The sequence below is a fragment of the Mesoplodon densirostris genome, chromosome 11 (assembly GCF_025265405.1).
Source record: "Mesoplodon densirostris isolate mMesDen1 chromosome 11, mMesDen1 primary haplotype, whole genome shotgun sequence".
NCBI lineage: Eukaryota > Metazoa > Chordata > Mammalia > Artiodactyla > Ziphiidae > Mesoplodon > Mesoplodon densirostris.
Genome location: NC_082671.1, coordinates 96,009,234 through 96,020,957, shown reverse-complemented (window position 1 = coordinate 96,020,957; position 11,724 = coordinate 96,009,234). Strand labels below are relative to the sequence as shown.

Sequence of the window (11,724 nt, the reverse complement as noted above, 5' to 3'; positions counted from 1 at the left end):
ATTTCCTTGGGTTTCCCGTTTGTTTTTTAAGCTGTCAGTTTCTTCAAATCTCTTTTCAAATGACACACTGCGTTACAAATGATGGCACTTAACCAATGTGGCATTTCCATATTTACACCAACAAAAGAAATTTACAAGACACAATAGCGTACAATCTTGACATTTAGTAATAGCAATAAAACATGAAGGGCATCCATTTTATTATTTTTTTTTTTCTGTACAAACTATCAGAACATAACTTATTCCCATTAAAAAAATCATCTTTAATTTGATTTGACCTACACATCCCCCATCTCTTTTCACCCATTCCTCAAACCTCTCATCACATCGCCCACACCTTCACCAGACTATAGAATCTACAAGTAATTAGATCTAATGCCTAAGTAGAGCTTAGAAAGTCCTCCCTCCCAAAGGTTGCCTCACTTCCCTGATAATTCCTCAAATAAGAAAAAAAAATTCTCTTCACTCATTCCTTCCATGTCACTTTCACATTTCATCAGCAAATCAGCAAGACGGACTTCTCATCTCAATCCAAACAAGGTTAGAAAGAAAGAGTTCCTCTCCCGAGCATCATGATGCTACACCCACGAGTCTGGGGACCCTGGGTACTGTTCTGCTCTGTAAGAAGGTCGTTTAGTGGAATAAAAGTCTACATAATTTGTGGTCGATTTCAGTCCATACTGTGTTGAATAATCAGTAGAAGCTGGAAAGTGAACTCGGTCATCAAAATAAGGATCTTCATAGCTATGAGGAGACTGCAAATACAATCTGTATGCATCAAAGTTCTTTCTGTTGGAGTCATCTTGACTATAATACAGCTGTTGATGCTGTAGCCGTCTATTTTGTTCTCTTGCTGGTGAGGAATAGGAACTGGTGTAAATTGGTGAAGGTTTGCTGGAGCCTGACTGAATGAGAGGTGACATCTGTTGGTTGGTGGTAGACAACGAAGGGTGTGATTTGAATCGGTCTCGCTCTAATGTTGACACAGGTGTAATAAAATGGTTCTGATTCCACCCATCCTTTTTATAAATGCTCCGGAGGTCCCGATATTGCCATAGTGTATTCAAGACCTGGGCTGCTGCCTTCACCACTTTCAGAGATGATCTGTCTCCTCTGCCCTTGGTTATGTTCACCAGCTTTTCTATGCCCCCCGAGTCAGCCAGGGCCTTGGCATTCTCCATGTTCTTGCTGGTGACCTCATGCAAGGCACAGCAGATGGCTGCCATGGTCTCATCCGACAGCACACTGGGGCTGGCGCCGCCCGGGAGCCTGTTGACCAGGTCTCGCATGGCGTATTTACCTATGAGCTCCTTGTTGCGGACATCTAGGGCCATATTCCTCAAGCAGTCGCTACAGAAGAAACAACTCTATCATTGTCCATTCTCAGAAGTTCTACAAGGATGGGGAGCCCTTTTTCTTTGCGGACAGCTGCTCGGATGTACGCTGCAAACTTCCAGTTTCCAGCAGAGAGGTTCTGGAGAGATCCAGCAGAGCCTTCCAAGGTGGCTGGGTTGGAACTTTCTGCTAGAAGAGTCAGATATGGTTTTACCACTGACGGATGCCACAGCATCTCAACCCCTTTGGGGGACTTCGACAGTCCTGGGATAGGACCAACTCCATCCCATTGATCCTCCTGTGGTGTTCTCTTTTTCTTCTTCTTCTTCTTCCCCCAGCAGCTTGGCTCCAAGTCTTTGCTGGGAGACTGTTTTCCGAGTAGGTCATCCAATTCGTTCAGCCCCAGCGGCCGGGCCTGGGGCACCTCCAGCTCCAGCCGATACGACAGGTTCCTCAGTGTGCACACGCAGTTCTCCACGGTCTTGCTGTCGTAGTCGGATGTGTTCACACACGTATGGATCACGTACAACAGAGAGTCCACCAGCCCCTCACAGGATCGCATCTGCTTCCGCGCTTCCTCCCCCGCGGAGCTGAGATTCCTCAGGCAACCTGTCGTATTACGCAGAACGAGTGAAGTCTGAAATTTAATTTTATGATCGTCATCAAAAGAAGAGTTATTCCATCCAGAATGTGGAACAATCACAGTGTTTGTCAGGGTTGAGAGAGCATCGCGGATGATTGTCATCTTTACGGCATCACATGAGGATAAGTTCCAAAGAACTCCTGTGACCAGCTCCCTTACTTCTGCATCAATAGATTTTCTCAACAGTCTCAACAAGGCAGGTATCCCACCAACATTCTTCAGTGCAATTTTGTTTTCATCTGTAGACTTGCCAAAAACAAGGTTTCGGAGGGCACCACAAGCATTCTTCTGAACTTCCAAAACTCTGTGGTCCAAAAGGTCAACCAGATGCTTGATTCCCCCTAACCTACACACCTCCAACTTCACTTTGTTGTCGCCAAAGCACAGGTGTTGCAGGTAGGCTGCTGCGTTTGCCTGAACTGACGGGAACTGGTGCTGCAGCATGTGAATGACTTCAGGCAACTCGGGATCACGCCAGGCAAACTCCCTGGGGTCTTTTTGAATGCTGTCTATTGATGGGGATCTCGTGGTGCCATCATCAGCTGGTGCTATGTGCTGAAGCCTGTTATAATTGCACTCTTGCACTCGGTATTGTATTGGCCTGTAGGGCTCCGCATAGGTAGCTGTTGTGTTCAGAGCATAATTATTTCTTTGGTATGTAAGGGTACTTCGTTGGCTGGACGTCCTTTGCAGATTTCCAACACCTACCGAACCTGTGCGGTACAGTGCTGTCTGCGATCCTTGGAGCTCCACGGTTCCATGGTTTGGGCTGCGGTAAACTGGGCTGTAATAGGTCCTCCCCTCATAGATAGGAGTGATGTGCAAGTCGGGAGACACAGATGAACGAAGGTCTTGTCCAATCTGGCTGTGCTGACTAGCATAGGAACTCCGTAAGCCTGTCAGGCTGTCTGGCCGAGGTGGAACCATCCTCTCGTAAATGTCGTACTGCTGCTGTCCGAATTGTTCCATGTCATGAACAGTCCTTTGCAGTGAAGGTCCCAGATGCTGTGGTACAGCGGTCATCCCTGAGCGTTTGGGGGATAATGACCCCACCTGGCCTTGGGATGGGGAAGCTACTCGAGTCTGTGCATCCGTCAGGGTCAGTGGGGACCCCACTCTGGTGGTCGTTTGGTACTGAGGGGTTGGTCCGTTGGGATTGGAGGTCTGCCGGGAGGTGACCGACCCAATCCGACGTACAGCTGATGGGGAGGTGGGTCTCTGTGCAGAGTACGGAGAGGCTGCCTGCTGAGCAGGTAATGTGGTGGAGGAGTATGCACTGGGGTTCAGTGGTCGGGAGTCGGTTACTGATGGAGAGCCGAATCCACTACCAAGAGAAGTTCTCAGTGACCCCCTTGAAGGAGACACGCCTGTGCTGATAACATAAGAAGGAGACTGTGCTCTAGATGGAACTGAACTAACTCTTCTCATGGCCCAATTGGCTACTGATGGCTGAACCAGTGTTTGTCCTTCAGCTCTTGAATTCCTCACCAGGTGGTTATTAGTTGATCCTATGAATGAATGTTGTGGCCTATTATCTGCCTTACTCAAGTTCTGCGTGTTGTGGAAACTCCCTGCTTCCTGGTATCCACTGTCGGAATAAGAATTCATTTGTGTTGAACTTCTTGAGTTACCCAATGATCCTGAAGGAATGAAACTTTCATGGAGAGACGTCTGTTCTGGTGAGTAGAGGGTTCCTTGTTCTGGCTCTGTCCTGATGAGATAGTTATTGGGATGGACAGCGTCAGAAGCTCTAGGTTTGTTTACACCAGTATTTGGCACATCTGTTGATCTCCAAGGAAATGACTTCTCAGTTGAGCTGGTGCTGGCGATGCTTGGTGATTCTGCTCCAAGCCTACATCTTTCTAGCTGACTGGCAACAATCTGCCTTTCCACCTCCAGTTCTCGGGTTAGTCGCTGAAACTGAAGCTCCTGCTCCTTCACGGAAGCTAGAATAGTGGTGGCTGTGGTCTCGGGTTCCATGCCTGGGCCAGTGGGGGCAGCTTCCTGGCGGGTCTGTGGTTGCCCCTCCTCCACCAATGAGGCCTGCTCAGGAGCTGGCATTCCTCTTTCCAGGTTAGGCAGCAGCCGTCGTCGCTCCGGGGATCAGGAACATCGGCGCCGAGGGGTGGCCGCTGCGGCACCCGAAAAAATTAAAAAAGTGCCGCGGCCGAGCGACTGCCCGCCCCTCCCTCCCCCTCCCGCCCCCTACCCCAAAGCGGCTCGCCCACCACCCCCGACGGCGGCGGTGGCCAACTTGCCCCTCTACCCCTTGCCCATGGTGCCGCCTCCGCGGCCGGCGTCGACGCGGACTCAGCCCCGGAGCCCCCTCTACTGCTGCATAAAGGAATTTTAATGAAAATACTACACATAATATCTTGTGGGTTGCATCTAAAATTGTGTCTAGAAGAAAAGCTATAGCTTTAAAATTAACATTGGAAGAGCATGAGCTGAAAAGTAACAAGCAAACTGACCACCTTAAAATGTTTGAAAGCAAGCACAAAATAAACAAATGTAGATGGAAAGAAATAAGAACCTAACAGCCTAAATTAAAGAAATTTAAAAAATAAATAAAATAGAGGGATAAATAAAAAGCAAAAATACTTCTTTAAAGTAGATATTAAATAGCTAATTACATAATAAAAGGTCCTTGTTCTTTCATATACCAAGATTTGTTTTAAAATTACAGTAATTAAGAGAATGGGATATTAGTGGAGAAATTAAAAATAAACTAACTTAAGATATGGAGAAAAAAGAAACAGTCCCATACATTTGTCATTATGTGACATGACAGAGACTGCAAAGTGGTGCAAAAAAGGCAGAATTATCCATTAATTATGCCGATATAGGAGAATAATATGTAGTCATTAAAAAAATAATAAAAACATTATTTTCTACTAATATGAAAGACCTCTGAGATATATTATTTGTTAACAAAAATAAGTTGAAGAACAGTGTAAATATGGTATGCTACATGTTATGTAAAAGTAGCTGAAGGAATCTATATTTCTATTTGCCTCTATGTGTATTAAAATTATACACAGAAGAATATATAGGAAATTAACATCCATGGATGTTTACTGGGGGGTGGGAGAAAGAAGGTAGATATTTTAAAAACATATTAAAAATTGAAAATTGTCACTGGCATAAGAGGCTATCAGTATAAAAAAGTAAAACCAGACTCTTAAATCTCAAAATTAAATTTAGAAATATTACAAGCCTAAAGTGAAAGGTGAAACAATAAAGCTGTATAAAATACCAGGAAAATCTTTTAATCACCTTGATTTAAGGAAAATCTTTTAATATAAAAACAAAAATTATTGCCCATAAAAGAAAATGTTCATAAATTAGACAACATAAAAATTAATAAATTATATTCATCCTAAGATATATTAAAGAGTGAAAAAATAAGCCAAAGAACAAGCAATGATATCTGGATTATACATTAAGAGAAAAAAATTAGTATACCAAGTAAAAGAATTCCTATCATTTTGTAATTAAAGAAGCAGTTAAATTAAAATTGGGACAATACAAGACACTAGTTTCAACTGCCTAATATTTGGCACCATATTTAAGATTTCATTGGGTCATTTATACTTTTTATTCTAATTCTCAGTTAAAAACTGAGACTAAGTCAAAAAATTAGATTGTAACAAAAGAAGAGTTTAATTAAAAAATCTGTGAACTGCTGATTCCACTAAACTGCACTACTTTGATCATTGAAAATATATGTTGAAAGGAATTTTTCAGAAATAATGAAGAGTATCTATTCAGGGATTTTGACTTAGTCTCACTTTTGTTATAAAAAGTTTTTCAACTAGGTCTGAAGTCCATCGAAATTCATGTTTAAAGAAAATTCTTGTTTGATGTTGACCAGGTACATAAGAAGTAAATGAGAAAAAAAATAAAACTTGGAAATTAGTGACAAAATGTAGAGATAAATGGAAAGAAGCTTGAGAGAATCAAATAAGAACAACAATCAATTGAAGTATTAACTTCAAGTAATTATTTGAAGTATATGACAAAGAAATCACTGTCTCATTCAAAAGCCTATTTCTATTGCCTCTTTATAGTCTGCCTAACATTTAAAAATAAGATTGTATTGAATATCATTATATCATAGACTGTTATGTTGTTTATTTCCTAAGAAAAACAAACAAACAAACATCATTGCCATGAAATATTCACCTTTGTCAAAAAACAGATATTGCAGGGAAAATAATAAACTTTGATAGAAATATCTGTACAGACTACTCCCCTCTTATAGGTTAGTAAGCAATGATCATTCTTCCAGATCCTCAAGCATATTTCAGTCAGTATTTTGGAAAAGCTTTCTTGAAAAACTCCAACATTTTTCCTTTAAAGTATTCTACACTGTTATTTGAGGTCATAAAAACAAAAGGAGAGCCAGTTCCTATGCCCTTGTCCTTTGTTAAAATAATTTAAAATTACAACAGGATTCAAAAAAGTAACTGAGCCTGCGAAAGGCATTCTGCAGTAGGAGAGTCTCTGATTCAAAATGCCTCACCATTTAATCACCTAGAACTTGTCCTTTCATTGAATTATCAACTTTTCTTTTTTCTTGGAGACTGACTTTGCTTAGATTGAAATAAACAGCATAGAAAGAGGATGATTTCATTTAGGTAGATTTCATATCTTGATGGATTATGAAGGAATACTTACACTTCAGATTTAAATTTTAAAAGGATTTAACAACATTCTACTTAATATTCAGAGAATAACTCATGATTCATAATGATCTTTATAAATTTACTAAAGATTATTTTGGATATCCAATTAAATCTGACAGTAATTTGAAGTAGATTTCCTTTTGATAATGATACTTGCTGATGACACATGATAATAAAATTACTACATAGAATTTGGGGTTTGGTGATGTAAACCACCCCTTTTCTATTTCATATTAGTGTTTTTTGGTGAAAGGAAAAACGATTTTGGAATAATCTTGGATTGTATTTTCACATTTCAACCTTACTACGAGGTTATTATTAAAGAAATCCAAAGAGATTTCATGTTAATGCTATTTAATAGACAAAAATCCTCCTTTTGTAGCAGTTTGTGCTTTAGGGTTTTAAAGTAGACACACAAAACACACGTTGAAATACCATTTATAGGATGGATAGTATGTTCATTCCCTGGAGACTGAGGCAATCCTGTAACATAACAAAGCACAGATAATGTTGACTATATTCATACCCAAACCATAGACCCTCTCTAGAGAATTTGATTATTATGTCTCACCTACTTCACCTTAAAATGAATTTGTTACCGGAAGTATACTTGATTCCAAAGGAAAAACATAAATGAATGTTAAAAAGAGAGAGAGAGAACACTCTAAACATCTTTTCATTGGAACTTAAGTTTGGAAAAGAGGAGCCAAAGATGATGTCTTTGGATAAGAGTTAAGCCATCATGTTGAATCATTCTGTCAACTGATTTAAGAGTTTTATTGTATGTCTCCACTTTCCTCTTTCCCCTCAAAATTCTTGGGCTTGGCCATATAACAGAATGTTTACAGCACAGATTCTGGACCTAATCTTCCTAGGTTCAAAACCAAGCCCTTTTACTTCCTATGTAACTGAGACAGTTCTTTAAAATTCTAGAGTCTCTCTTCCTGAGAAAAATAATGATCATGATGATAACCATAGTACCTACCTCCATAGTATCAGATTAAATGAACAAAATTTGTAAAGCACTGTTGGGAAGGTAACATTTACCTCTAACCTCTTAAGGCCTTTCAGATGGATCTGAGAATTAAATTTACAGAAGACAGATAAATAGAAGAAAAGCAGTCACATTTATATGTTTTAGGTGACATAAGAGCCCTCATAAGGAAATAAAGACCCAAACAAGTGGCAAAACCTAAATGCTTTTATACTAGATTGACCAAAGAGAGGTAATTGTGGAAAAGTGACTAAAATACAGGGAGGCTAAAGGAAGATAAGAATTACTTTAACAAGGTCTGTTTGTATAGAATTCTCTTGGCTTTGACTTCCTATCGAAGAATGTTTCTTTTCTCCTGGTACAGAAAGGGCATCTTTTACATGGGAGTTTTTAATCTCCTGCTTTCAGGAAGAAAAGGGGAGATTAGAGTGCCCTTCCTGCATCTACTATTTTATTAAGTGCCTTTGGTTCAAAATAATTTTTATGCCAAAGTGACATATATTGAGGTGGCATATTCTGTCACCTTTCAGCACTTAGAACAGCAGCTAGCCCATAATACATGCTCTCTGAGGGTTAGTTACTACTCATTTGGAATATGTTAAGAAAACCTTTTTTTTTAATTTTTTACTTCTGTTATAAAATTGGAATAATGAAATGAGGCTCTATGTTGAAAAACTCTTGCAAGGAAGATCCTAAATTTTTGGAGACTCAATAATAGCAATAATAATGATAACAACCAACATAAAAACAACAGTTGAAGATAGTATAATTTTTAACTGCCAGGCACTGTGCAAGATGTTATATATATATTTAATTCTCCTCTAAACTTTACATCTATCTTGAGAAATAGCTTTTATTATTCCTATTTTACAGAGTAAAAAAGGAAAACTTAACCATTTTTACTAATGTCCAAGTAGTCAGACAGTTAGGAAGAAGATAGAAGTAAACAGCTTACTACTTTTCAGGCTTACTTCATGATTTTATGCCATTCCACCACGGACCCTAGGTAATTGTTGTATTGATCCCCTGAATAGCTCTCCATATACAGCTACCTTCCTTTGTCTGGAATGCAATAGCTCCCTTACTTAGTCTAACCCAGATATCATCTATTTGTGCTACCTTCTCTGATTTCTCTAGGCAGAATAAATTATACAGCACTAGCTGTCCATTGACAGTATATTACTACTATAATCCATTTTGGAACCTGGCTTACATCAGAGTTGATGGTGAACAACTAGAGGATTACTCAGTATTTTCAGGTACTTAATTTGTACAGTAAGACTCAAAAAGTATACAATATATTTGTTAAATAATACCCTTGGAATGATCATATTGAGAATTCAGAACAATCAATACTATAAGAAATAGAGAGGGACATTGCATTATGATAATGGGATCAATTCACCAAGAAGGCATGATGATCTTAAATGTGTATATTCTTAACAACAGAGCTTTAAAATTCATGCAGTGAATACTGGTAGCCTGAAAGGAGAAATAGGCAAATCTACAATTATATTTGGAGATTTCAACATGCCTCACTGAAAAATCACTAGAATAAACAAACAGAAAATAATAAGGCTATGTAAGACTGAAACATCATAGCCAAAGCAATCTTGAGAACGAAAAAAGGAGCTGGAGGAATCAGGCTCCCTGACTTCAGACTATACTACAAAGCTACAGTAATTAAGACAGTGTGGTACTGGCATAAAAACAGAAAGATAGATCAGTGGATCAGGATAGAAAGCCCAGAGATAAACCCACGCACATATGGCCAACTTATCTTTGATAAAGGAGGCAGGAATGTACAGTGGAGAAAGGACAGCCTCTTCAATAAGTGGTGCTGGGAAAACTGGACAGGGACATGTAAAAGTATGAGATTAGATCATTCCCTAACACCATACACAAAAATAAGCTCAAAATGGATTAAAGACTTAAATGTAAGGCCAGAAACAATCAAACTCTTAGAGGAAAACATAGGTAGAACACTCTATGACATAAATCACAGCAAGATCCTTTTGGACCCACCTCCTAGAGAAATGGAAATAAAAACAAAGATAAACACATGGGACCTAATGAAACTTCAAAGCTTTTGCACAGCAAAGGAAACCATAAACAAGACCAAAAGACAACCCTCAGAATGGGAGAAAATATTTGCAAATGAAGCGACTGACAAAGGATTAATCTCCAAAATTTATAAACAGCTCATGCAGCTCAATAGCAAAAAAACAAACAACCCAATCCAAAAATGGGCAGAAGACTTAAATAGGCATTTCTCCAAAGAAGATATACAGACTGCCAACAAACACATGAAAGAATGCTCAACATCATTAATCATTAGAGAAATGCAGATCAAAACTACAATGAGATATCATCTCACACCAGTCAGAATGGCCATCATCAAGAAATCTAGAAACAATAAATGCTGGAGAGGGTGTGGAGAAAAGGGAACACTCTTGCACTGCTGGTGGGAATGTGAATTGGTACAGCCACTATGGAGAACAGTATGGAGGTTCCTTAAAAAACTAAAAATAGAACTACCATATGATCCAGCAATCCCACTACTAGGCATATACCCTGAGAAAACCATAATTCAAAAAGAGACATGTACCAAAATGTTCATTGCAGCTCTATTCACAATAGCCCGGAGCTGGAAACAACCTAAGTGTCCATCATCGGATGAATGGATAAAGAAGATGTGGCACATATATACAATGGAATATTACTCAGCCATAAAAAGAAACGAAACTGAGCTATTTGTAATGAGGTGGATAGACCTAGAGTCTGTCATACAGAGTGAAGTAAGTCAGAAAGAGAAAGACAAATACCGTATGCTAACACATATATATGGAATATAAGAAAAAAAATGTCATGAAGAACCTAGGGGTAAAACGGGAATAAAGACACAGACCTACTTGAGAATGGACTTGAGGATATGGGGAGGGGGAAGGGTAAGCTGTGACAAAGCGAAAGAGAGGCATGGACATATATACACTACCAAACGTAGGGTAGATAGATAGTGGGAAGCAGCCGCAGAGCACAGGGAGATCAGCTCGGTGCTTTGTGACTGCCTGGAGGGGAGGGATGGGGAGGGTGGGAGGGAGGGAGATGCATGAGGGAGGGGATGTGGGAACAGATGTATATGTATGACTGATTCACTTTGTTATAAAGCAGAAACTAATAAAAACAATGGAAAAAAAAAAAGACTGAAACATCGTCAACTTGGCATTGATATTTACAGAACACCTTACCCAAGAAAAGCAGAATATAAGTCAATCCAAGGACACTAAAATGAACAATTAACTAGATAGACCATATCTGTGCCATAAAAATAAATCCAACAAAGTTAAAATAATTGAAATTATACAATTTATTTTCTCTCATCATCACTAAATTCTGTAAATCAGTAACAGGAAGATATCTTAAAATGTCCCAACATTTGGAAACTAAACAACATACTTCTAAATAACTCATAAATCTAAGAGAAAATCAAAGTTAGTTTAAAAAATATTTTGAATTGAGTAAAAATAAAAACAACATATAAAGTATGCAGGTCTTATGCTTCTGGGACCCAGTTCTAACCTGTGTGTGTGTGGGGGGGTAGGGGGTGGATGTGGAGGTTTCCTCACACCAACAAGCAGTTCTTGGATACCAGCAGGCTGTCTGAGAATTCATCTCAATTCTGACACTACCTACCCGAAGATAGTATCAGATCCCACCAGTTAAGGGCTCCATCCTACAAAACTGATATAGACTATAAAGTTATAATCAGATTTTCAGCTGCATGGAGGGTCAGTGCCCCTAACCCCTTGAGTTGTTTAAGAGTCAACTGTAATTCAGGAATAGCCATATAGAAGAAATGGGTAGGGCAAGGTATGAGTAAAGGGCACAGAACTTCCATGCTCTCTCAGAGCACCACTTTCTTCAGTCATTTCACCAACTGGGAGCTCTCAGAATCCTGTCCTTTTTTGGGTTTTATGGAAGCTTCATTACAAAGGAATGATTGGTTAACTCACTGACCATTGGTGATTGATTCAACCTTCAGCCCCCCTCCCCTCCCTGGAGGT

The 11,724-nt window shown here is 39.5% G+C and overlaps 1 protein-coding gene across 1 annotated transcript; it reads right to left on the bottom strand.

Moving 5' to 3' along the window:
• Window positions 1-290: 290 nt before the first annotated feature.
• LOC132499163 (plakophilin-4-like) lies at window positions 291-4,168 on the bottom strand. Its single transcript, XM_060113553.1, is given in 2 exon segments — window positions 291-1,345; window positions 1,348-4,168. Coding segments are annotated over 2 exon segments (3,459 nt in total). The 5' UTR covers window positions 4,040-4,168; the 3' UTR covers window positions 291-578.
• Between the last annotated feature and the right edge of the window lie 7,556 nt (window positions 4,169-11,724).